Below are 27519 nucleotides of genomic sequence, written 5' to 3'. Positions count from 1 at the left end.
GCCGCTGATGTTCCGTAGCCACAGCATGTAAATTATTGCATGACAAATGTCTTATTTGGAGTCTGAGGATGAAGGTAGTTAGCAGTCGTCCATGGCCAGATATCTGGTGTAGGGAAGTCAGAGGACTAAACAATCCATTAGAAATGTGATCCTAGGACACAACACTGAAGTACTGAGAGAACTCATGCTTTAATAGACACTGGAATCACAAAGAAAGAAGGCCAAATGCCCTAGCAATTTCAATAAAAATATGAAATTCTTTTTACATGGTAAATTTTGTAATATAAAATGTTTAATGCTGTCTGGAAACAGAGTTTTAATTTACAAAAAAGTCCATATAGGCCAAACATGGCTAATACTGCATACAAGGAGAGTGAGTGCTAAAGAGCTGCTGCATGGGAGAAGGGTCTTAGCTGACTAGTCCTCCTTGAGTTACCATCTTCAAAATTCTTTTGTAAGATTTCTGCAACATAAGGGCCCAGTTCACAATACACATGTACAGCCTTTCTGGACAACATGGCAGATGAGATTCACCCACGAAAGCTCATGCTCCAAAACGTCTGTTAGTCTATAAGGTGCCACAGGATTCTTTGCTGCTTTTACAGTATTCCCGTTTACTGAACTCGCTCAAATTCATTGTCACCCAGCCTCAAGTGACCAGTGCTTCTTAAATGGGCATGCAGATTTTCTGCAAGCTTAGTACCTACCCTACAGCCTAAAACAGATGGTACCAGCTGAAGAGAAATGTCGCTGAGGGGTAGGATTCATGGTTGGAGTGTCCCCTTAGCTACCTTTACCTCAACAGTTTCTCAATATGAACCTTTTTGTTTCCTTGTTTAAATAAGGGTCTGATAAAAAGGAGAATCAGCACCTGGCTAGTTCAGGCCACCTTATGAAATCAGGACAGAATTTGACTTTTGGCTCTTTCCATTTATCTAAAGACAATCAACAAAATATTCATAATTAGTATTTCACACAGTAAAACATACTAGGCAAAATGAAACGAAAATATATTCTATTGCCTTGGGATATTTTTTGCATGTGGGAGGTTTATCGTGAAAGTGGATAATACCTAGTTTTTATTGCTCACTGTATTAAGCAGCGTCATCACTTGTACCGTGCACAAATACGACGACAAATGCATGTAACTTTCACAGAAGGGATTCTAATATCAAAAGGAGAAAAATGGGTTATTTTTACTTCCTGAATTTTAACACATAAATGGCAAATCTGATCATTTCTCATCTATGGGGTGGGGAAGTGAGGTGTAAGGGTTTGTGAGGTGTCTCCCGCCCAGGAGCAGGCAGGAAGTGTGTGATGGTCACAGCTCTCAGTAAAAGAAGTAGAAGTGCCACGTGTCCACAGAAATGCAATCCCAAAGTCATTCATATTTATACACTACCAATTCCCCAAATACTGAACTTCCCTTTTCTCTGCACCCTAATCACTCTCCTCTTTAATACATTTTTACTGATCCAGATTTTCTGAAAGTTCAGTTGCTAGTAAGAAGCCCACTGGAGGTGTGAAAATAGGCTGTACCAAAATGGCAGCTTTTGAACTGTATCAGTTCTGTATGATTACAGCTCCATGTATGGAACATATATAGGGGGGATTTCTGGCATGTCATGCAGCACAGCAGGGAGTATGTGCTGTTATGTAAATGAAAAGCTGCCCACCTCCAATCTTGATATTTCTAAGATGTCGTGCTAAAATGGTAAAGTTGATTAGAACTGGAGTGGAACCTATGGGGTCTCTCAGTGGCTTGAACAAATGTGGCCAAATTTATTTGTATCAACATCGTCATTATTTACAAAATTTCTTAGCTGTTGTACTGACATATTTCTTCCACTTATTTTAATGCTTCTGGGCTAATTAAGAAAGGATAACCCCTCGGGCCAAACTGTCACATAGGAAGCTGCAGGCAGTGGTGGTGTAGTCGTGCTGGTCCCAGGATATTAGAGAAACAAGGTAGGTGAGGAAGTACTGTTTATTAGACCAACTTCAGTTGGTGAGAGAGAGACGCTTTCAAGCTACACAGAGCTCTTCAGGTCTGGGAAAGGTATTAAGGCTATGTCTACACTGCACTTTCGTTGGTAAAATTTTGTAGCTTGGGTGTGGAGAACCCCCCCACATCCTGGGGCTAGGTCTACATTGCAGCAGCTATAATGGCGCAGCTGCACAGATGCAGCTGTAGCACTTCAGGTGAAGACATTCTAAAGCCAACAGGAGAGAGCTCTCCCATGGGCTTAATAACTCCACCTCCACAAGAGTTGGGAGACGCTCTCCCGCTAACATAGCCTGTCCACACTGGTGCTTAGGTCGATATAACTTACACCGCTCAGGGATGTGGATTATTCATACTCCTGAGCCACATAAATTATACTGAAGGAATTTGTAGTGTAGACGTAATCTGGTTGCAGATAGTTGTAATAAGCCACAAATCCAGTGTCTGTTTCACACCAGTATTTTCAGTGTCTAGGAACGTCATGAATTTAAGGTCCCAGGCTCATCTTTTGAATTACCTCATCTAGTGTACTAAATGCCTTAATAACAATTACAACTACGTGGATGAAACCAGACAATCACTATGCTTCTCAATGAACTCACACAGGAAAATGATAACGGATAAAAAAAACCCTGTCATCTGTCAGTGAACGCTTTTCAAAGGGATCGCTCTATATCTGACCTATCATCCTCATCTTCAAAGGAAACCTGCACAACATTTTCAAAAGACAAGCCTGGAAGATTAAATTCATAACTTTGCTAGACACTAAAAATCCTGAACTGATCAGAGACATTGGATTTATGGCTTATTACAACCATCTGTAACCCACTAACCCCTCTTTTTGTGCTATGATGGAAGGGTTGTTCATGGGCCACTTCACCATGAACAATACCTTAAAATATGTGCGCATTACTTATGCTAAACTGTCTAGTCAATCTTGTATTTAGCTGTCATACTCTTAGGTCTGCACTTAAAAACACTGCAACTGTGCCTCTGTAGCACTTAAGCGAAGACGCTCCTGTGCTGACAGGAGACGCGTCTGCATAATTAATCCACCTCCGAGAGGTAGTAGCTCTGTCAATGGGAGAAGCTCTCCCGTCGACATAGTACTGTCTATGACGGGGTGGAAGGTTAGTTTGGTATAACCATGTCTCTCGAGTGTGGATTTTTCACACCCCTGTGTGAGGCAGTTATACCCATATAGGTCTGTAGTGTAGACCTGGCTTTCATAGCTTTCCCAGACTAGAGGAAGAACTCTTTTTAGCTAAAAAGCTTCTCTCTTTCTCTCACCAACAGAAGTTGGGCCAATAAAACATATTACAATCACCCACATAGGAAGCTGTAATGCAACAGCCAAATAATTTGCATCTAGTAAGAATAGTATTAGATTTAGCTTACTGTTTTGCCACATTTTCTAATATGTGTAAGTGGAGCATTAAGCTCTTCCTGGTCTTTTGCACTGAAGGTTTCATGATCATCCCTCTCTCTATTAACTGTCTGCATGCACATCCCCGACACATGGTATCTGTAGTGCTTGAATTTAGTTTCTTCTGCAGTTGTGAAACATTCCTCTCCAAACCATAGGGTTTTTAAATGCTAATCAGGGCCAGTATTTTATATTACAGCCATGTAACATTAAATTGGGAGAATATAATACTTTGTTCTGCTCTAGCACCTTTCATCCAGGATTTCAAAGATCATCACAAATGTTAAGACCTAGAGCTTCAAAAAGGGGCCGAGTGACACAATTTTATGCAACTACAGCTATGCCCAGCTAGAAGCTTAGCCAGTTGATTTCACCCACAAGCCATGTAGATAGGCCTCTACTACAGAGCACAACACCAGGAGCTGAGCTGAAGTCTAACTAAAAATCGAGGCCTAATTAATTAAGCCTCACAACAATCCTGTGAGGTAGGTAGGTAAGTATTACTACCCCCATTTGACAGATGGGGGTGCTCAGGCACAGAGGGGTGAAGTGACTAGTTCAAAGTCTCACAGTGAATTGGGGAAGAGTCTTTTGCAGAAGCCAGGTGCCTTCACTTTGTTCCTTGCTCTAAGACTCTCACAGCACATTGCCTGTGTAATACTTTGCTTTGAGCTAGATGTGCAGTGTGGCTGAGTTCATGTTGCTATGTATGTCCTGGTTTCAGAGCATGTAAATTCAGTCTTTGTTACACTAACTCTGTGGTTTGTATTTAACTACCTTCTTTAAAAACAAGTGTCCCCACCCAGCCTGATTCCCAACTGCCTTAGCTCCGCCTCACTGTGTGATGGCTGTTGCCCAGCCTGTCCTCCCCTCCTAGCTACAGGAGTGCTCCTGGCTTTCCCACTTGGCCCAGGGAGAAGGCGTTAACAGACCCAGGTGCATAGATTTTAACGTGCAGTCAGTTTGCGCTTTCCATCCCACGTGCAGTCTGTTTGCACAAAGACACAGACCTATTTAATTTGTACATATTGGCCCTGAAAGCAAGATAACAGAGAAAGGGATTGTGGGATTCTCCATGGGAAGAGGCTTGGGAAGATCTAGCAGTAATGGAGAGAGCTCCTTGAACATGTGATCACTAGATCACATGTCAATATCCGATTTTCGCATGCTGAGGAGCTGCAACTGCGTAACCCTCTCTCACAATTCATTGTGCATCTGCCTCTCATTTTCAGAGTTAAACAGAAAAGTTCTGTGCTGACTAGCTACCTGCCGATATGAAAAACTTACCCTTGTAAAATTATGTGCAACAAAGGTACCACTTTGGAAAACCAGAACTTGCATCTGTCACCCTCACACTACTCAGATATGGGATTTTGTTCATTACTTACCAAAATGTTCTTTTGGGGTCAGACCAATCTATGGAAATTTCAGCCTAAAAGGCATTTCTTCAGAAAAAGTTAACTGAAAGTGGAATTAGGAATGGAACATCCCTTTCTACTTTATCAGCATGTCACCAGCACAGCACCAGAATGATGTGTTGTAACCGCCAATACAATGTTGCCAAGGAGTTGTACATTGTTAGCATTTTCTCAAATATGCTTGCATTTGGCTAACAGCAATTTCACCTAGTTACATTATCATCTACTCCCCCTGCGCAGCCCCTGGAAGCATAAAAGCAATGGCTTGTACTTCTGCTCTGTGTGCATTATCCTTGTGGCATAAAATGGAAGATTTGCCTCGTCTCACCTCCTTCCCCAATCCCTGGATACGTATAAATTGTGTATAAAAATCCAACTGTAAACATCCTTTCAGCATAAGAAATACATGTAGGTGGTTTAAAGGCTAACATTTTGTGAACAGACATACAGATTCACTGGATTTGCTGCTGCACAGAATTAGCTGTGTATGCTACACAAAACTGTCATCAGGTGCGTCTGGCCAAAGAACTGACAAGAGGAACTGAAACCTATTTGCATAAGGCCCTTGTCGTACATTGCAATTCACTGTGCCAGGCCAATTTGTCTCATTACTCCACACTGCTAATCATGGGGTGTGACCATGGCTTCTTGGGTAATATTCTGTGGTTTTGTATTGATCAAGGCAAGTGGGTAGATGCAAATACTGAGAACCTTTATGTGATTGCAAGTTGAATCAACTGATATAAAAGACATTTCAACATTTGGAGGAAGGGAAAAATCTCCCTGGTGACAAAAATTTATAACCATTCCCAGATGGCAGCCTCAAGGGGCGTACTATTCCTGGAATGCTATTGGAAGGTGGAGAGTGGGATGAAGTCACTGCACTGGTAGTTTCAGGGCGCCTGTGTCCATTTGGAGGATTCTTTTGTGGAGAAGCAAGATGTTGTTGAATAGACAACTCCTTAAGTTCCAGCTTGTCTGCACTTTCGTCTCTACTGTGCCGTGGAGATAAGTTTAGCAAGCTGAGAACATCTCTCTTAGCAGTCATTGTTCCAGGAGCTCCTCGGAAAATCTTCATGGGGCCTGTGGAATGTTGGGGAGTGCTCTGCCAAAACATTTTCAGGTTGTGGATGGCCTGCACCTTTTCATCGATGGCAGCCATTTTTAATTTGTCTATATCTGGGGCATCAGCTGGGCTGGAGCGAGCCGAACCAGCTGAGGAGTACGAGAGAGCAGGAGAGGGGGTGCTTCCCGCAGGAGACTGATGCCCTGAGCTTGGAGAGATATTTCTGGGAGATTTAGAAATATGGGCACTGTAAGGAGAGCTAGGGTACTTGAGTTTAAAGTGAGGGTGTTCAGTTAACGAGCCATGAGAGTCAGAACTCGGAGAAGGCTGCCCACTGTATGGGCCTGTGCCGTCTTTGTTGGACATCTCCGATGTTGTGGGGCTGTTACAGCCGGAACTGACTTTCTGAAGGGATGAGCTCCTTGTTGGAGGCTTTGGTTTAATTGTAACTGGTGAAGGATGACTTCTCTGACTAGAGCTCAGTGGCCTACTGAACGCGCTGGTCTCTGAGGCTCTGAATACAGGAGTACCAGCTGCTGCTCCATCTTCCGAGTTCTTCTTCTTGCTCATCTGACTGCCGCTTCTTTGAAGACGTTCAACAGCAATAAGGTGACTTTGAGTCTCCTCCAGAATTTTCTGAGCCAACTCTTGTGGATCGAGTTTTGGGTTGTTCTCCTCTTGGGATTTGACAGTGCTGTCAGTTTCAGTGCTAGATTGGTCAGATTCTCCAGTATCAGAACTTGCAAGTTTTCCAACTTTTTGGAAAGGTGAGTTCGGACTGGGAATAAGAGTCATTTTAACAGGGGAATTTGGAGTACTTATGCTCCCTTTGGAACTGACAGAAACTTTAATCCCCCCAGATTGACCAGTTTTGGATTGTTTGTGATCAGGGGAAAATCTTGTTTTTATATTTTCTTGATAAGTTGCCATAGGCTCACTGCTGATTATAGAAAATCCTTCATACTCCTCATTGTCTTTGCTGGCTGCAGCAGTGGTCTGTGGAGACAGTTGGCTCCGTGGCACAGAAGACCTTTGCGGATAGACATTCTTAGGCCTTTCATAGTCCTGTCGCCCCCTGTGCCCTGCACCTTCTGATGTGCTATCTGGCTTGGAAACAAAACTCATTGAAGAAGCGATAGAGCTCAGGCTGTACACAGAAATGGCGTCTGATGCAATACTGTCTGGACAAGTAGGAGAGAAGGGAGGGTTCTGATAGCCCAAAGGCATTGGGTTGGAAATGGACTGAGCAGAAGCCAGTGATTCCAGTGATGAGGAACTGTCCAGGCTAAGACGTTTGGGTAATTCTGTAGAATCTAAATAAATGAAAACAGCACTTATTATAATGAAAGCAAGTGGTACAGTATGTGCACCCAGTCTCACTGCTACGATCTAGTCTCATCTGTTTAACAACTCCAGTGCTGCTTCCACTACACAATTGCTAATTATGTGAGAAACATAATGTATGCATCCCAGGAAAGCTGCATGCAGAAACTCAATGCTTCTACTAGAAAATAACTTGGTAGAGTTGATATTTTAGTCCTCCAAATCATCTCTTTATATAAGACCCCAACTGCCAGCAGACCTGAATTCTATTCGTAACTCTGGCATCGACTGGTTATGTGACCACGGGCAAGACAAAACCTCAGTGCCTCGATGTCCCTGTCTGTGAAATGAGGCTAGTATTTCCCCTTTCTTGCAGGAGTGCTGTGAGGTCTAATCCATTAACATTTAAAAGCATTTTGAGATGCTTGGAAGGAAAGTGCTGACTCATAGAATCAGAGGGTTAGAAGAGTATTGCCGAGCACTCTACAGCTGTGGTCATAGTACCATGGCTATGGCAGGCTCACTTAGGACAAAGATCTAAACATGCTGCTCGTGCAGTCACCTTACTCTAGCTGCCTCAGTCCTATACGGTACCATAAAGGAATGAACAAATCCAGTTTGCAGCCATCGTAGGCGCACAAGGCACTAGTGTGAGAGCGACAGGACACGAGACTGTTGAACGAAATATCAAACCTTGCACTGATGGGAGACCTAATCAAACCCAGCTCAGGTCAGGAATGAGCTGGTATTTGGTGGAGCTCAATCCTGGTCCTGGTCTACAAGTATCCACAGCACAAAAAGATACGACCGCAGTTTGCAGCCCTATTGGCAGACTTAGCTGAGTGAAAGGCCAACTGACGGAAGCTAAACTCCCCTCTCATCACTGAGGCCATCTCTCCAGATTGTAGCTGAGGCATGTTGACAGGTGACAGTCCATACTGCCCTTATGGCCTCTGTTTTATATGACTAGAGGACTTCAGTGCTGTCCCAGCACTAATTCATATGACAGAGCAGTAGAAAATGGGTGATGCCCCTGAACTGTGTAAGGGACACAATCCATATTCGCTTGACTGACAGCAGCTCTCTGTTTGTAGAGAGCTGAATGCCCTTCAGTTTTACTCTAAAGGAGATTTAGCTCCAGGGGAACTAGTGACTTGATGAATCATAGAAATTAGAGATGGAAGTGACCAACTCATTTCCCAAATTTTCCTCAGACAGAAATCTCTCCAGATTTTCTTTTGCTCATCCACACCCCGTATCTTCTGCCCAGTCCTTGCCCATTAAGTGTCCCCTTCCCTCACATGTTATGCTTAGTTCAGTGCACCACCCTGGGCCTCAGACACCCCACCCATAGTATTTGCCAGATAAACTCCCTCTCCTCCTTAAGTCCCCACTTCTCAATGTTTGCAGTGAGTCTTATAGTCAGAGCAGTGGTGGAGAGCTAGCTGCCCTGCTTCGGGCCTGTCTAATCACACAGGGAGCTCTCTGGCAGACCACTCACAGGCTTGAGAAGTGCCACACACCCCGGTTCATGAGAGGAGTAAAAAAATTCACAGCAACTGTGTGAGATGCTTTCCTTTGTGCAAAAGATAATAATACTCCACCTCATTAGATACCATCATCCTGCAGCCATCAGCTGGAGCAGGAGCAAATAATGTCACAGCAGGTAGCCTTACCAAAAAGTGCCAGCAGGGACTGGAGAGCAAAGTGCATGGTCCTCCTATTAGCTTGTTTCCCAGTTTTCAGTATCACCTCCTCCTGCCCAACTTCACAAAGGTCAAAACCTGCAGGAGAACACAGAGCAGAAAACCATTTCTCACCCAAAAATTCAGCTTGAACTGGTCCCAGTAAATTACTGGTGCTGCACATAATCCCTGTAGAGCAGACAGACACGAGGACCTTGCAGCGGCCTCACTCAGTCCTGTCTCCTCTGTGCCAATGTGCTGTAGCTGCCTGGTTAGTATTTAATATTTCTATTCCGGTAAGTGCCCACGTGTCCCACTAATGATTGGGGCCTTACTGTGCTGGGTGCTGGTCAGACACATAGGAAGATACAGTCCTTGCCCTGAGGAGCTTACCTGGGCAGGATGGAGGAAAGAAAAATAACCAAATGTGTTCTATTTTAGAGATAAATATACTAGCAAATGTTTTCCTGATATTTATAAACAGAGTCAGTGCTAATTATGCCCCATGTGCCCCCTGACTGGCAGTCACTGACTGGCTGATCTTTTAGAGGGATCGTAGCAGCAGTGGCTCTATGGAGAGGGCAGTGGCCATGGGGCTTAGTACAGGGAGGGTTCAGGGCAGTCTGGAGAAGGCATGAGAAGCTGATGCATGGAAGGATGAGGCTGGAGGGCAGATAGGAAGGCAGGGGCTTATCTTTGTCTTCTTTTCACTCCATTTCCCTCTAAGCAGCGGTACCCTCTCTTTGACTACCTACTTACATACCCTTGCCTGAAAACGGGGCCCAGGCAAAACTGGGCTGCTCTCAAATCAAATGGAAGTTGCCACTTGAAGTCAATAAAACCCAGATCCTGCTGAATGAGGTGGTATTAGGGTGCAGAAAGAAAGACACACACACAAAAAACTCCCGGGGGGAATTTTGCACCACTGAGCAATGCTGAATTTTGCAGAAATTAACATGCACACAGAATGTCCCTTCCCACACAGAAATGGACTGCAGTGCTGCTAGCCACCACTAGGGGCAACTGGACTAAGAAGAGCCCAGCTGGCACATAAAAGACATTGCCAGGGAGAGGGAAAGGGAGCTAGAGTTCCCAGCATGCCCTGAAGGAAGGAGAGGGGGGTATGCAGGAAACTCTGTGCAAGCCTGGAATCGAACATCAGGCTTTTTCTTTTCCCTCTGGATCCCTGGGCTCTGGGGCTTTCAGGGGTTTGGGTGTATTGACTGAGGGAGGGCCCCTGCAGGTGGGCTCTGAGAGGGAGGGGGCTTGGGTGTATTGACTGAGGGAGGGCCCCTGCAGGTGGGCTCTGGGAGGGAGGGGGCTTGGGTTTATTGACTGAGAGGGCCCCTGCAGGTGGGCTCTGGGGAGGAGGGGGTTCAGATGTATTAACTGAGGGAGGCCCCCACAGGTGGGCTCTGGGGGGGGAGGGGTTGTGGGTATCTGGCCCGCAGCTGGGCTCGGGTGGGGGGAAGGAAGGGGAGCAGAGAAACAGGAACTGGGTTGTCATAGGGGTTTCTTTAACTCTCTACTCCTGGAGGAATTTTTGTATGTCTGTATTGATATAGACATACTTGCTGACAGGCATTTTGAAATAAATTACCAAAATAATTGAATCTGGCGTGATTATGTAGTGTTATTTTGACAAATAAAATCTGCAGAATTTTTCTTTTTTTTTTTGGCGCAGAATGCCTCCAGGAGTAACACATACACACAAAGTTCTCCATGTGGCAAACACACAGGGAGAACAATCTCTGCTCACAGTGATTGGAGAAGGATTCATTGGGCCAGGCAATGAGCTGCTGGGCCATCATGTCCTACATACCAAATGATGTAAGCAGTGAAGGTGCTTGTGAAATATAAGGTGTTGGATGGCCACACCAGACAGCAGCAATAAAACAAGGAAACATCTTACCTAAGGCTGCCAGAAACTCGTGGCATCCAGGAAGCCTCCAGAGCTGGACACTGATGGAGACCTGTATCGGTGCAGAGGAGAAATCCTGCTCCTTCTCTCCTGCTTGGAGTTGAACCAAGACCTGATGTAGCTGAGGATGACAGAATAAACATCAGCCCCTCCATATCAACCCATTCACCTCCTGGCTGACGTTCCCAGCCGGTGGGGTCACACTCAATTTGCCACTGTCCTGGATAGTCACTAGTCAAAGTGCTGCCCAGTCCTGAGAAGAGACACCCAAAGATCACACTCTGAATAGAGGGAGTGGCCCTGGACATTCTGCTGGGAAGACTCCAGCAGGGACACGTGAACCCGTGAGGTGAGCTAGAGTGGGGCTGTTACCAGAGAAAGGGCAGGAGGGAAGCACAGTATGAAAACTGCAGGAAGAAAGAAACGGAAGAGGTGCTTAGTGGCTGCTGATGGCCACTCAAAGGCCATTCTGTAACTGGGCTATTTGATTGGGCGTGAAGCCAAACCCAGGAACGCCCCATCTGCTCTAAATGAGACAAAGTCAGTCATGTGAAACAGCTGAAGGTTTCCCACGTTTCCAGGACCTCTAGGAAACAGTTTGTCAGCTGAGCCCAAGAGATAGGAGCGCTAGGGTGAGAGCAAAGTACTTTGTTACCAAAACATGAGCTGGACAACCAAGGGGCATGTTCCCCCTTTCGCACCCCCATGGAACTGCATTCACACACATAGGGGAAGGCCTGGGTGAGGAGGAGGGAGAAGGACAAAACCCCACTCCCAGCCTCACCTATACTACGCCTGCGGCACAGGCCCAACACCACAATGTCCTTTCTCCCCATTAGCAGTAATTAAGCAAATCCCAGGCCTAAAAATTTGGTGACTATTAAACTGTAACCAAGGGAAATGGGGCTGAAGAGTTTTCCAGAGCCCAGGGCTTGCCTCTGCACATGAGTAATGTTCCCTGCTGTGTGGTACTCACCATTCCCACCATATTTTTAACAGCCTTCAGGTCGCAGATAAGAAGAGAGAAAAGGAGAGAAGGAAAGAAAGAACAAACATGGGTTATTCTGCATGATGGCGTGCGCATGGCATGAAGCCCTGTAGGGCTAAGTAGATCATCACAAGCCAGCCCCCTCCTGCAAGAGGCACAGCACAGAGCAGGGGAGAAGGGACAATGAGGGTTGGGAGTGAAGGGACCAAACAAGCAGGAACAGGCAGCTCGAATCTGGAAGTCCCTAAGTTGTTAAAACCAGAGCTGGCAGTTCCCAGGCAGCTACAGCCCTGCCAGTGAGGAGATGAGTCCCATCCATCTTTTGACAGGAGGTGGAACATAACAACCACCCTCTAGTTTCCTTTCAGGGGCTGTTACTGGTATTTGATGCAATCTATACTCCCTAGCGTTCCCACTGCATGTGCAAATGAAGATTATGGCCCTTATCTCTTCCATAAAAATACACACAAGCAGCCCAGAGAGAAGGGAGCACGCTCACTGCTTTGCTGTTCCCAGGAAACACTTTCCCCTCCTCAGATACTGCAGTGTGAACGCAAGTCAGGGATGAAGCAGCAGCGTCACGGCAGCCTTGAATCCACCTCCAGAGAAGCCTCCCCGCAAAGCAGCACCACCTAGGTCCCAAGCCAAAGGGTCTTTTCAGTATGTGTGACTTTTAGCCCTGCGGGGTGGGCGGAGAGGAGAATGGACGCTGCAGAGGGAAATGTTTGTGCTGTTTCAAATGCTGGAGCTGCTCTTTTAGAATTAAACAACCTGGACTGAGGAACAGAGCAACTCACACAAAGCAGCTTCACCAGAGGCCACCCTGGTCTCTGAACACAAAGAAGACTGGATGGAGCAGTCACCAGTAGCCAGGTCATACTGGCCTGGGCAAAAGTAGAAAACCATGTCTCCTTAATGAAATGAATGCTCAGTACTTACCAACCCCCATGGAGGGAGGATCACTATCCCTATTCACAGATGAAGCAGCTAAAACAGAGGTCTCAGCACCACAAGGTCATAGTGAAAATGCCATGATCTGAGCCCTGGTACCAGAGGGTGGTAACTTTGGGATGTGGCTGAAGCAAGATTGCAAGAGATGGGACCCAACCTTCCTGACCCAGTTCCTGAGCCTGACAGGGAGGCTGGGGAAGTAGCATTACAAACTGGCTGCCTTCCTCTCAGATTGTGGGGGGCAGTATGGTTCTGGGCTTTGCATTTCAAGGAGCCTGGCTTCCATCAGCCCCTGTACCCAGGCGTGGTGTCTGCTGTATTTTCACATTCATGCAAAATCCTAATGCCAGGAGTCCCTAGGGAAAGGATATGATAGAAGATTCAGGAGAACAGACCTGCTCCATCTATACCACAGAGGCATAAGCTGGAGCTGGGAAGGAAATAGTGTCAATGGGCTGTGGCTGTCAATCATTCCCTGTGGTTTTCATCGACCTGTAGGACTGGAAGGGACCTCGGGACAATTTCTGGGGGGATGGGCTGCAACAGAGGGGAGAGCTAGGCTGAAGAAACCCTAATTTCCTGCCAGCGCTATTCCTGTCTGGGGCTTGGCCTGCACAAGAACATCTGCAGAAACAATGCACATCTCCTCTGCTATTTGCTGCAGCAGGCAGCTGGGGAAACTGAGTAAATCAACTGTTAGCTGCATGCAGCCATCTGAAGTCTGCTTTTTCTTGAGTGATTTAATTGTCTGCGGCAAGAACACAAACAGGAAACAATCATGTGGACATTTTTATAGAGAATGTGGGATTGTTGTCCTTTAAACTACCTGTTCCATTTACTCTGGGATTCCCTCCTAATGGCTGTCTGCACAGCCGCAGCATTGGCAAAGAGGTGCCCTGCACAGGGACTCTTGGCCTGACAATCCAAAGGAAGCCCTCTTAGCTAAAGTGGGAATGCTTGACAGAGAGGGCACAGGTCCCAGCTGCCCACTGAAGTATTTCTCCAGAAAACCTGATACCGGTGGTCAGGAAAAATCTGTGCAAGACACGGGGATGGTGAGCTACATGCCTGTTCACAATTCATTGTGTGCCCACCTGCTGGGGCGGGCAGACGGCCTGGTCTGAAGAGCACTCAGGGGATGAGGAACATGTTGAGGCATGCCAGCCATGCCGAGGGCACAATGATAGAGAGCTGGGTTGGGATGGACAGGGTGAAAGAATAAGGAAGGCTGGGGTAATGGAGTTACAGGCAGCAGTGCATTCCCACACAACAGCGGATCTTACAAAGGCTGGAAACTTGTTTGGCAGAGCTGCGAGCTGCTCACAAGTAACAGCACAGGTCTGAGCGGCACTGGACGAAGCATTAGGGAATATCCTGAAGGGGACAGCTCAGTACAAGTTTTTAGGGTGATAGGCTGACTGGGACCTAATCAAGTTTTCCATCCCTCACTGCTAGGATCCCACCTTCCTCAGCTGTACCGTACAGCACGTCTGGTGTGCATGTCACATGCTCTCTGTTCTGTCACTGAGCTGAGAAGTCCAGCATTGTGCCTGCCCCCCATGTGCCAAAGCATTCACTCACTCAAGCAGACGAGAGAGACAGTTTTTCAACTTTGGACACAAAAGCCACTCTGTCTATTTCGCTCTGCTAGTAGCTCTGGACTCCTTTACCCTAGGAAGAAGGATTTGAGGCATGGGGCTGTAGTGTCACCACCCTACTCACCCGGTTGATAAGCTGTTCTCCAGTCTCTGAAGCAGTAATAAGTTTGCAAAGTGCCTGAAGTGCCGGGTTAGGCAAACCTGAAAAAAATCAGAAACCATAAAGTTTGTTCAAACCTGCCTCTGAATTGCCTGAGAGAAACCATCCCAAAGCAACACATGGGCCCAGCTTCCCATACTAACAAGGGCTCCTGAAAGGGACTGTGGTTTCTACAAACATTAAGGATTTTACAAGCTTTGCACCTGATGAGCGAACTCTCATCTGGGAGCAGGGACAGAGGAACAATAAAGCCCTGGCTCCTCGGGCATTGGGACCAGAGGAAAATGAATGGAATCTGTGGCTGAAGCAGCCATGTTCTCACTGCAAAGCCTGCTTTAGGGCTATGCTGGGAGCAACTGGTCTTACCTCAGTCCCGTTCTGTGATTTTACTTAGTCCCTGTAAAAGCACCAAACAACATCTGAACAGCGAGATTTCCCACTCCTCCCATCCAAGAGGCAGCAGGTGGACAAGAGCCTATGATGATGTCAGAGCCCCCTGTGGCCTGTTCCTCACCTAGGAGGGACTGGATGGTGGTGCTGCATTGCTGTAGCCGTTCACCGGGGTCTGAAGTTGGGAAAAACACTGCAGCTGGAAGACCACTCGCAGGAGGGTCAAGTCGAAACCCCACAGCAGTCAGTAGTGCCTGCCAGCCTGGAATGCCGCCAACTTTATTCTCCACACTCTGCTGAGAGGTGTACATGGAATTGTGCTGCCCGTTCTGGATTCGCTGCAACGACTTCTCCACCTTCCAGGAGAAAAGACTGCATTAGCTTATTCTGCCGAAAGTCTATCATTAACCCTTTCCTCATTCTGCATGTCAGGAGCAGAAAGGCATCTCAGGTCAAGGGGTGGGCTGGGTGACAGACTATATGGCAATCAGCCTCAGACAGGAGAGGTCAGGGCCCTTTGGAACTAGAGACTCCACTAATTCACGTAGAGCTGTAAAACGAGAAGTCAGGCAGCATCTTAGACGGATGGGGGCCATGGAAAACTAGGCTACATGTCTGACTGGGAGGAGAATCTGCCCATTTTCTAGCCTATCTTGAAGGGATGATTCCCCATAAGCCAGGTGGCTGTGTTTGTCCCCACAGAAACACCGAGTTATGGTTTCCAGCCTCTTGGGTCTGCTGCTGACTACCAGGTTATCATGTTCCATGTGCAGACTTACCACTCGGATGGTAAATAGCAAATATAGAACCCTCCTCCCTTTCCAGCCTGATGCAGCTGGGATCATCATCCTCAGTCGACTAATGCTGCCATTACAACATGGACATTGCCCCTAAGGAAACTAGGAGGGTTCTTTCAGAGAAAAGGTGTTACTCCGATGTGAGAGGATCATATTTTAACCATCCCAGAGTTTTACCTACAGATCACATCAGATGCAGCATTCCCTGCTCCCCAGAGCTGGTTATTGGTACCTATGGGAACACCACCATCTCGTTAAACTTCCACATGTGCTGCTGTTCCGGGGTTAAACCCTGTGGATGTCAGTGTGGTATTTTCTGGTGAAAGCTGTCAGCTAAACACAATGTCCTGCATCATGCAGTATTAGGTGACAAGAAGGGAAGGACCCAAAGAGTCAGTTCTTCTATCTAGCAAACCTTGCTGCTTTAGACCTTGCTCTGTTCTGAACTGCACTGTTCATCCTTGGCTCAAAGCCATCAGTCCTTAACATCTGTACAGAGAGCATGGTCACTTGGCTAGCAAGGAAGGAGACACACTACAGTGTCTTCATTCTCAACTCCCTACTTCTTGTCTAGTTCACAGCAATTCTGTCATAGAAACAATTAACCTTAGTGACAATCTAATTTTCAAAGCACAGATCTGCTCAGCAGCATATGCAAATCAGCTGGGTCCGATGGAGGGATTTTATTTGTCATGCTAGCAAGGTGAATCTCCGCCTGGTATCCCATTCTTCTCCCAGGGACAGGAAGTAGCTGCAGGGATGACACAGGCTGAGGGAGGAGAAGGAGGGTTTGGGGTTTACTCCTGAAGTTATCCCCACCCATTCAACATTCAGAGACACCTTGCCACAGATGACATCATCTTCCAAAAGTTAAGAGGAGGCGTCTGCAATACTCCAAGGCAGGGACCCACATTTTGTGTCTGTATATTTTGATGATATGGCAGCTCCTTCTTGCTTACCAAATGTAACAAGACTCTCAAGGCATCTCGTGCTCTCTCCGGGTGCTGCAGAATCTCTGTCAGGGCCTGTCCAATTAGCGAGGAAGGGCTGTTCAGCTTCACATCGCTCCCAATGAGCATGAAGCCTGCAGGATTCAGAGGAAGAGCTTCTTAATCGCCTCTTGTCCCAGAAAAACAAATACTCTGCCTCCCTCAAGCTAACAGAAATGAATAGCTCATTGCCCCTTGCTGAATTATGTGCCTACCCATGGAGAAGGGAGAATATAGAACAGCTGCCTGCACGCCACCCAGGCACCTAACTTCTAGGATACTTCTTCAATGCTCTGCACTCCTGCTTTATGAAATCAATATGGTTTGTGGAAAAATGTGGCAATGCAGAGAGACTTGCCCTAGCATGCTCCTCGTCTCCTTTACAGGAGCAGAAATCAATAAAACTAAACACTGCCAGCAAACAATAGAACGAACCCTGAAAATGGAGAGCTGCTCCTGTCTGGGGAAAGATGCCTACTTTGCCCAGGCCACTAGCTTGTGCACCATGCAAATATCAGCCTCCCTCAGTGGCAGTACAAGGAACTCTTCCTCCTGCCTCTGTACACTCGTGTCCTCAACATGGCTAGGGTCACACGTCAGCTTTTGGTGGCAGGGCCACTAGTTTGCTCCACTATGATCTAACCCAAGTGTGCAGAAGACATGCACTGAATGAGACTGTCAGTTCTAGAGAAAAATGCTGCTGTCGTGGGAATACTGCCAGCATTCTTACAAACTCTGGAAAAGCCTCATCTCTCTGGAATTCTGGGACGTTCTTAGGGTGGGCACTATTCCTCATAGTCTCTAGCCAAGGTACAAGAAAGGTGAATAGTCTTGGTTCCTTGTTTCTCATCACTGAACAATCTAGCACATTTCATTTTAAAATGTTGAATTAAATACACATCCTCCTCAGTGGATTGCTGCACCGTTGTTACAGTGCTATTCAAGAAACACCCTCCACCCCACCATTACACTAACGGGAATCAAATCTTTCTGCTGTACCATGCTAGATACATATCAGTAAGAATAACGCATCCTGATCTGTAATCTGTAGGGAGAAAAGGAATCTTGTCTGTTATCAGCTGGGGATCCTGGGTAATTTCCTGCCAGCATGGCCCTTAGCATATCAGGTCTTCCTAATGATTAAAACTGCCTAATGAGACAGGTGCATTTCATACGCTGTAAATTATGTCAAACACGTGCTATCCCCATTGTTACATTGAAGAACGGATATTTCCCACTGGCCAGTCATTCAGCAACATTCAGAGCAGAATCCGGTCTGATATACAGCGTCTGGCCGCTGTAAGGACACAGAGTGTTACTCATGCACTCTGCTGCTAGCACAGCTCCTCGCTCAACACAAACACAAACAAACTGGTGTAAATGTCTCTCCTACAAACTCTTTCCTGTTTATTATGAGAACAGCCCCAAGAAGCAGATTCCTCCTACCTGCCCAGTTGGATGGATAGGAGAACTGCTTGCTGCTCTGCACCGTTTTCATGGCCTCTCCAAGGGCTGCGCTGGCTTTCATTCCATTAAGGAGGGATGCATAGAAGGCGTGCACAAACATTTTGGAAGCGGCAACAGGAACAGGCCAGAGTGACACCAGGACACACTGAGCCCCAGCAGCCAGGAATGCCCGTGTCAAGCCAACGACCCCATCAGCAGTGACTTTGCTGTTGGACTCTTGGTAGGAGCCAAGAAACACTAATTTGACAGGAAGCCGCAGATCCAGAACATCAGCTGCTGTGAGCAGGAACTCCTGGAGAGCAGGGCAGTCTGAGATACTCTCCACATCACTGGCATCATCTTGCATCCGGAGGGATTCTGGAATTGTGTAGGGATTCCCAAAGGAGCTCTTGCTATTGGCTGGGTTGCTATCAGCATTGGGTGTTAGGACCAAGGCAGCCAGCTTCCAGGAAACATGGGTTGCAAAATGGACACACTCTGCCTGAGTGAGTGCGCTCATGACTCTCTCTTTCGTTGCCACGTTGCCAACCAGAGGCTGGCAGCCAAGTAATTCAGATACCATATAGGCCTCTTCTTCTGCAGAGGGCATAGGCCCCCAAAGCCATCTGTCCATCACTGCTGCAGGGAGTTTGGGATTTCCTATGACAGCTGCCATTGAGGTAGAACTGGAATAAGCAGAAGCATTCTTCTTCAAAAGGGACTAGAAAGAGAGAGAGAAAATAGGGGTCAAAGAACTCTCTGTTGTAGCCATGGCCTTGCAAGCGTCCTGCCTCCCCACAGGAATGTCTGGGGTGGCCGGGGCTCTGTAACAGCAAGATGGTTTTATCATTAGAACAATGCCTTGCATTTCTTTAGCCCCTTCCATCCAAGCTGTACTCCTTTACATACCGGCTCCATTTGGAGGCAGGTGTGAAAGTAGAATGAATTATATTGTAAAAATAACAATAGATTAAAGAAATGTTGTATGTACCTTTAAGCAGAAATAAGAAATGTTGAAATATAGGTGCCAGGAAAAGAAACATTAGGCATAAACAATGGTGCTAATGGCGAAACATTAACAGAAGATCAGTAATAGTTAGTAAGGAAATAAGATATGCATGTCTAGCCCAGGTAAACTTATCAGATTCTGCTTCCTTTGTTATCTTGTTAAGTTCTCACCCTTTTAGCTGTATAAATAAGATAGTTTGTGTCTTGCATGGTGCTCACATTATCTGGGTGTTATTAGCAGAGTGCTGTGCTAATAAAACAGAGTCGTCTGACAAACTGTGAGTCCTGAGTCTAACTTTGGCCATGTCTACATCTAAAATTTTGCAGCGCTGGTTGTTACAGCTGTATTAGTACAGCTGTATAGGGCCAGCGCTGCAGAGTGGCCACACTTACAGCAACCAGCGCTGCAAGTGGTGTTAGATGTGGCCACACTGCAGCGCTGTTGGGCGGCTTCAAGGGGGGTTCCGGGACGAGAGAGCAACCGGGAAAGGAACCAGCTTCGCCGCGGTTTGCTCTCTCGGTCCCGGAGCCACCCAGCAAACCGCAGGGAAGGAGACCTGCTTGCTCGGGGTTCCGGGACCGAGAGAGCAAACCGGGAACGCCGCGGTTTGCTCTCTCGGTCCCGGAGCCACCCAGCAAACCGCAGGGGAAGGAGACCTGCTTGCTCGGGGTTCCGGGACCGAGAGAGCAAACCGGGAACGCCGCGGTTTTGCTCTCTCGGTCCCGGAGCCACCCAGCAAAACCGCAGGGAAGGAGACCTGCTTGCTCGGGGTTCCGGGACCGAGAGAGCAAACCGGGAACGCCGCGGTTGCTCTCTCGGTCCCGGAGCCAGCCAGCAAACCGCAGGGGAAGGAGACCTGCTTGCTCGGGGTTCCGGGACCGAGAGAGCAAACCGCGGCGAAGCTGGTTTCCTTTCCCGGTTGCTCTCTCGGTCCCGGAGCCAGCCAGCAAACCGCAGGAAGGAGACCTGCTTGCTCGGGGTTCCGGGACCGAGAGAGCAAACCGCGGCGAAGCTGGTTTCCTTTCCCGGTTTGCTCTCTCGGTCCCGGAACCCCGAGCAAGCCGGTCTCCTTCCCTGCGGTTTGCTGGGTGGCTCCGGGACCGAGAGAGCAAACCGCGGCGTTCCCGGTTTGCTCTCTCGGTCCCGGAACCCCGAGCAAGCAGGTCTCCTTCCCTGCGGTTTGCTGGGTGGCTCCGGGACCGAGAGAGCAAACCGGGAAAGGAAACCAGCTTGATTACCAGAGGCTTCCTCCTTCCACGGAGGTCAAGAAAAGCGCTGGTAACTGTCTACATTGGATTACCAGTGCTGGATCACCAGCGCTGGATCCTCTACACCCGAGACAAAACGGGAGTACGGCCAGCGCTGCAAGCAGGGAGTTGCAGCGCTGGTGGTGCCCTGCAGATGTGTACACCTTCAAAGTTGCAGCGCTGTAACTCCCTCACCAGCGCTGCAACTTTCTGATGTAGACAAGCCCTTTGACACAGGGCAGGATTACTACTTCCTTTTCTGGGCAGAGGAAATGGACAGAGAAGGGAAGTGACTTATCCAAGGTTACACTGGAGGTTTATGGCAGAGCCAGCAATATTAACTAAATCTCAGCTTCCAGCCTTGTGCTGTAACCACAAGCCCATGCCTCCTCCTCAGTCCAGTCACTCTGTACAGCACCCCAGTAGTTTAATTATCTAGTCTGGCATTGTTGAGCTCTGGAAACGGGGATTCCACAGGATGAAAAGGTCACTTACCTGGTGCAGTAACTGGAGTTCTTAAAGATTTGTGTAGTGTGGGTGCTCCATGTGACAATATGCACACGCCTATGTGCTCTTGTTTGGAGATTTTCATCAGCAGTGTCAGTGGGTCCATGCCTGTGCCCTAGATACCCTTGTGCCCCGATCTGAGGGGAGAGAGGAAGGGGTGGACCTGCCACCACTCCCAATCCTTCTCAAGCATGGAAGTATCAGAGGGTAGCCGTGTTAGTCTGGATCTGTAAAAGCAGCAAAGAGTCCTGTGGCACCTTATAGACTAACAGATGTTTTGGAGCATGAGCTTTCGTGGGTGCATGCATCTGAGGAAGTGGGTATTCACCCACGAAAGCATGGAAGTAGAAAGAGTCAGACTCCAAGGCACAGGGAAGGGGGGGGGCATCCATAGGGACACATGTCAAAGAACTCCCACTGCTATACAAGGTAAGTAACCTCTCCATCTTTGAGTAATGTCCCTATGGGTGCTCCACATCAGGAGACTTCTGAGCAGTACTTCCATCGTGGAGATGGGTGCCAAGGAGGTGATTCAGTTCAGAACATAGAACAGACTCGCCGAAAGCCACGTAACTGCATCCAGACCTGACAAGAGTGTTCTGCTAGGAAAACATGAACCCAGGACCAGGTGGCTGCCCTGTCAAGATAGGTATGTTTTTCAGTAGGGCTGCTGTGCTAGATTGATCCCTGGTGGAATGAGCAAGGGGAAGCAAGGAGTGGACATGTCAACACCTTGTCATGATGAAATACCGTATATGGTGAGTCAGCCATCAAAGCTCTAAGCTCCCCTATCCTCCTCACTGAGGTGACGGGTAAGAGGAACTTAGTCTTAAGGGACAGATGAAGGCAGGAACAACTCAACATACGTTCAAAGGGGTTTTTTTCTCAGGGCATTGAAGATTAAGCTGAGGTCCCGTGGTGGAGTTGGTTCCTTGACGGGAGGGAAGAGGTTGAAGAAGACTTTGTTGTGGTTGGGTGGGGTGAAAACTGAAAACCCTTCCATTGTCACCTGAAAGTGAGACCAGCCATTCGCATGGCACCATTGTAGCTGGTATTGCAAGGTATTTAAATTACCAGATATGCTAAACATTTGTACGCCCATTTATGGTTGAACCTATATGCACTAAATGTTTACATTGTTTTGTGTCTGAGTGAAGTTATGTACAAAAAAAATTGTAAGTTGCACTTTCACGATAAAGAGATTGCACTACAGTACTTGTATGATATGAATTGAAAAATACTATTTCTTTTATCTTTTTTACAGTGCAAATATTTGTAATAAAAACAATACTATAAAGTGATCACAGTACACTTTGTATTCTGTGTTGTAACTAAAATCAATATATTTGAAAATGTAGAAAAAAAATCCCAAAATATTTATAATACATTTAACTTGGTATTCTATTATTGTTTAACAGTGCAATTAAAACTTCAATTTTTTAACTGTTTCACAGTCCTAGTTGCAAGCATAACATACTATGTTGCTATGGAGGATAGCCTCCTGTGCGGTCCATCTTCCTTGAGCTGTCAGGTTCTGGGAGTGGGCACTCCAATCTATCAGAGAGGTGCCTACAGTGATGACTCTCATGGGAGGGGGTTGCAGGAACAGAACTCCTTTTGTGTATCTTCTCACCAACTGAGAGACTGAAGTACCCTCTGAATAACCGGCATTTGTTTGCATTGACTGTGCTTGTGGAGGGTATAGAGAGTTATCAGCCAGGCCTGAAGACACAGAGACTGTAATCTTGCCAAGGGTGTTACAAACGTACAAGCTGCCATATGACCCAGAAGTTGTAGGCAAGGCATCCTGCAGTTTGCAGGCTTTGAAACAAGGTTGGACATTGTGGTAAATCTGTGTTTGGGCAGGTATGCCCTGGCAGTGGAGGAGTCCAGAGTAGCCCCAATGAAGTCTCTGCACTGAGTGGGTATGAGAGTAGATTTTTCTGTGTGGAGGTGGGGAAAGGGTTTACTGCCTGAGCCTGTAGAAACGAAAGGCCTTTCAGGAGCCAATCATCCAGGCAGGGGAAGACAGTTATTCCCATCAGGCAAAGATGGGCTGTGGCAACTGATAGGACCTTGGCAAAGACTCTTAGGATGGTGGAAAGGCTGCAGGGTAGGACATGATACTGACAGTGATCCCCACCTAGCACGAAATGTAGGACTCATCTGTGTGAGGAATGCATGGCGATATGAAAATAAATATCCTGAAGGTTGAGGGAAATGAACCAATCTCCCAGATACAGAGAAGGAATTATTATTGCTGTGGTTACTATTCTGAACTGCTGATCCTAGATGAAAGTATTCAAAGTCCTGAGGTCCTGAATTGATCTCCGTCCCCCATTGCTTTTCATGACCAGCAAATACCTAAAGTAGATAATCCTTTTTTGGATGAAGTCCAGTGGAATGAGTTTGATCGGCCCACTGTTAGGAAGAACTGTATCTCCTTTCTCAAGAAATCCTTGTGAGAAGGGTCCCTGAAGGAGGACCAGGTGGGGCATAAGAGGGTGGTAAGGAGGTGAACTGAATGGAAAAGCCTGTGGGAAACCACCTCCAGGATCCATCTCTCTGAGGTGATGAGCTCCCAGGAAGGTATAAAATAGGAAAGACAATTCCCATAAGTGTGGAGGTCAGGGAGGTGCAGCATAGAATCTGAAGCAGAAGGGAGGTTGTGACCCTTGACCAGTCTGAGGATGTCACTGGTTGGGAAGTTGCTGTAAAGGAGAGCCCTTTCTTATGGAATCCGGGCTTCTTCCTAAGGGTTTCAGCCAATTGTGTGGGTGGGTAGTGGACTGGAGGGATCATTGAGCCATCTGCGACCTTGTGTTGCTTTCTTTTTGTTGCAGCTGTATAAATGCCAGAGATCATAGTGTCACCTAAGAGTCTTTGAAAGAATGGAGAGACCCATCTGTGGTGTCAGTAAACAACTTGGGTTCTGCAAAAGGAAGATCTTTGACAGTATTTTGGACCTCCTGGGAGAAACCAGAAGACTGCACCCAAGAAGCTAGGTGCATGAGTACTGCCATAGCCATGGGATGCATAGCCCTGGTGAAATTGTTCTCTCTGATCCTGAGGCAAGAGTTCAGTAAAGGCTAAGAACTTGGAATAATTTGTGAAGACACTTCGCCATCAGTGCTTGGTAACTGGCTGCTCTGAATCACAAAGAAGCCAAGGAGTAGCTCTTGTGATCAAGAGTCGCTTCAGCTCTTTGTCTGATGGCGCTGAATGGAATCTGTGCTATGTGTTCCTCTTATTTGCAGCCTCAACAATCAGACTGTTGTATGTAGCCTACGAGAAAAAATATTCTGAGCCTCTGGGTGGAACACAGTATTTTTTGTCAGCCCATTTGCATGTAGGCAGGATAGTAGCTGGAGTTTGCCATACCGGGCATGCTAGAGCTAACAATGTCATTGATGGGAAAGGCAATCCTGGCTGGGGGGAGATGTATGATGAATGTCCACCAGGGAGCATTGCAGTTCCTCTATCTCCTCCAACAGAATTTGTAAACTGTCCACTGTACATTTCCTCAGGTCTTGAAAGGCCTTGAAATCATCAGGGTAAGATGGTGGAGGAGACATGATCTCCACCTCCGACTGGTGAAAAGAAGGACTTGTGGGAGGAAGGTGTTTCTTCCTCATCAGCTGATTCCTTCTACACAGTAAAATGCACCGGAGGGACAAGGCTTGAGGCAGCTGATTGTTGCTCTTGATATTTTTCTGGTCGCTGTAGGGGGCCCACAGGTTCAAACATATCCTCTGAGGTGGAGCATAAGGGAAAAGGGGAGGGCCCCAAGGTTGTCCCTGCCAGTCTCTGGATATATTGTCTGCTGGGAGTTTCCTTCTCAGGTTGGACCTCCAGGGAACGAGGCAGAGGACCCTACTACAGACACCTCAGAGTCAGATGAGATATCATCCCCCATGTCCATCAGAGGAGCAGAAAGTGCCAGTACCAGAGATCAAGTCAGTACTGGGCCCCAGGGAGGTAACTTGTACCTTCATCAGTAAATACGTTCAATAGCTGGCTGGTTCATGAGGCAGCACCAGGAGAAATCATGTTGGTACCCACTGGAAATCTTTCTCAGAACCCTCAAAGAGTCTGTGTGGGGACCCTGGCATAGAGGGCAAGTAGGTTCTGTAAAATGAGTTGGTGCCTGTGGAGAATGTCTCTCAGTACTGGTCAATAGTTGTGATTCATGCTCTTCCAAGGTGGAACACAGGCCTGGACAGTCTGGGCACTGAAGATAGGGATCCCCAGGAGTGGGTATGTCAGGTGGAGACAGTACCGGTACCGGATCGACGCCAAGGTTGATGGCACTTTAGGAGGCTTCTCAGTACGTGGCTTCTTTGCCAGTGTTGTGGAATCAGTACCGGAGGGGATGGGCGCCTCAGTGATGCCTGTAGTGGGACGTGAGGTCTCCTGGGGCACAGATGGGGGGTGGAGGGGACTTTTCCCTTCTCTTATCCTGTTCTGGAGAATGGATCGTGTCTTCTTTAAAGGTCTGGGTGATGGCTGCAGTGGGTCAGGGTCTTGCTTACTGCCAGAACAGAGGTGGTGGGTGGGGCTGGACATACAGCGGGATGGCTTGGACCCTGCGGGTCTCAGCAAGTGAGCGCTCCATAACAGGAGTTTATTCTATCCTCCCTCAACCTCTAGATCTGCTCGTAAATCCTGAGCAGATCTGACATTTGGAGGGGATGTGAGACTTCCCAAGCCAGTGGAGGCAGTTTGAATGTCTGTTGCCGCAGGGGGAGACCTATGGCAAGTCTGGCAGGGTTTGAAGCCTGACATGTTGGGCATAACCTGCACTTCAGACCTTGGGTTGAGGCTCGAGAAAAATTGGGCAGAAGGAGAAAGTTAGGGGGACCGCTCCCCCCAACACGAACTGTGCTAAATAACAGAAAACATAAGAGACAGGTGTACCTGAGCCACATGGCCCAGCTAACGGCAGTGCAGTGCTCCGTCTCAAGCTGCAGGTGGCTTAGCAGGAACTGGAGTGGTGGCAGGTCTGTCCCTCATGAGGGGCCTGAGTGTGCCTAGCATGCAGGTGCAGACCGCTGGATACTGCTGATGAAAATCTCCAATGAAGAGCACATGGGCACATGCATATCTTGATGTGGAGCACCCGTAGGGACACTACTTGAAAAAGAATCCTTTTTCCACTGACTAATCATTTTTACAGTTAGGAAGTTTTTTTATCCCATTCAACATACATTTTTCCTGTTGACCTTGTTTATATTTGTCAGGTTATGAAATTTAAGGAATCTATTATGAGCTATTTCTGAAACAGTCAGTACTGTGAAGGGTGAATGAACCAATTCCTGCTTGTAAATCCCTTTGGGATGTTCAGGATGAGAAGTGCTTTACAAAGGATGAAATAAAAATCATTCCTTAGCTGGCAACAGTTGCAGATGACAAAATTATGTAGGTTAGTCAGGTTTAGAAAAGACTGAGGAGCTTCAGAGGGACCTAACCAAATAAGGCAATTGGGCAGAGTTCAATAAATATTTCTTTCTGTTTTTGGAAAGAAGCAGAATGATATATCACATGAGGATGAAATATTTTCCATTCCATTAGTAACTAAGGAGGATTTTAAACATATCTTAGGGATAAATACTTTTAAATTAAAAGGCACAAATAACCTACACCCAAGAGTCCTAAAAGAGTTGGCTGAGGAAATCTCTAGCCTGCTGATAATAACTTTTAACAAATCTTGCAATACGGGGAAAATTCAGGAACACTGGAAAAGTGCTAATATTGTGGCAATATTCAAATGTGTGTAATTATAGCGTATAAGTATTTTCATGGGGAGAAAATACCAGGTACTGAAGGAATTTTTAATCTAGCAGAGAAAGGCAGAACAAGAATAATGTCTGGAAGCTTAGGCCAGACAAATTAAAGTTATAAATTAGGCATATTTTTAACAGTGAGTGATTAACCATTGAAACAAACTATCCTGGAAGTGGTAAATTTTCCATTTCTTGATGTCTTCAGACTCAGACTGGATGCCTTTCGGAAGACATGCATTGGTCAAATATAAGTTATTGGGTTCAATACGGGTGTAACTAGGTGAAATGTAATCATCTGTGATATACAGGAAATTAGATGATTTAATGATCCCTTCTGGCCTTAAACTCTATGAATCTATATCTAGTGGCTGATGAAGTTCACTGCTGACAAACACAAAGTAATAGACACTGAAAGGAATCATCTGAACAATCCATATGCATTGCTGGGCTCTAAATTAACTGTAGCTGGGTGTCACTGCAGTCAGGTCCATAGAAACCTCTGACCAACAAATGTGCTGTGGCAGTTCAATATCAAGTACTGGCCAGAGACAGAGACAGATTGACTCCTGGGGGCTAATCCAGAACGGGAAACTCCAAGTCATCTACATCAACAGCAATGATAAAATCAGGCCCATCCTCCTATTTAGACAACTGTTTCACACAGCAATAATGCAGGATGTACCATGGGATGCTGTTCTGAGCAATCGGACCAAGATCTGTGGCATTCTATGATGGTATGATGTTGGCCTTGAACTCCCCATAGACTTTTGGGCTTTTAGAAGCAGAAGGTTATTGCATATATCAGTGAAA

At 46.9% G+C, this 27519-nt stretch overlaps 1 protein-coding gene across 2 annotated transcripts in view; it reads right to left on the bottom strand.

Moving 5' to 3' along the window:
- Positions 1-2771: 2771 nt before the first annotated feature.
- TTC28 (tetratricopeptide repeat domain 28) overlaps positions 2772-27519 on the bottom strand; it is a 316685-nt gene continuing 291937 nt past the window's right edge. For both annotated transcript variants that reach the window (XM_030582635.1, XM_030582636.1), the window contains exons 15-22: positions 18164-18884; positions 16688-16812; positions 15056-15287; positions 14506-14582; positions 11821-11844; positions 10836-10965; positions 8915-9022; positions 2772-7228 (exon numbers count right to left, since the gene is read on the bottom strand). In XM_030582635.1, the coding sequence (XP_030438495.1) occupies positions 5604-7228; positions 8915-9022; positions 10836-10965; positions 11821-11844; positions 14506-14582; positions 15056-15287; positions 16688-16812; positions 18164-18884 (3042 nt within the window). In that variant the 3' untranslated portion in view covers positions 2772-5603. The remainder of the gene's footprint in view (positions 7229-8914; positions 9023-10835; positions 10966-11820; positions 11845-14505; positions 14583-15055; positions 15288-16687; positions 16813-18163; positions 18885-27519) is intronic.

The sequence above is a fragment of the Gopherus evgoodei genome, chromosome 13 (genome assembly GCF_007399415.2).
Source record: "Gopherus evgoodei ecotype Sinaloan lineage chromosome 13, rGopEvg1_v1.p, whole genome shotgun sequence".
Lineage (NCBI taxonomy): Eukaryota > Metazoa > Chordata > Testudines > Testudinidae > Gopherus > Gopherus evgoodei.
Note: the sequence above shows the minus strand (reverse complement) of the source record. Positions and strands in the feature narration are given on the sequence as shown.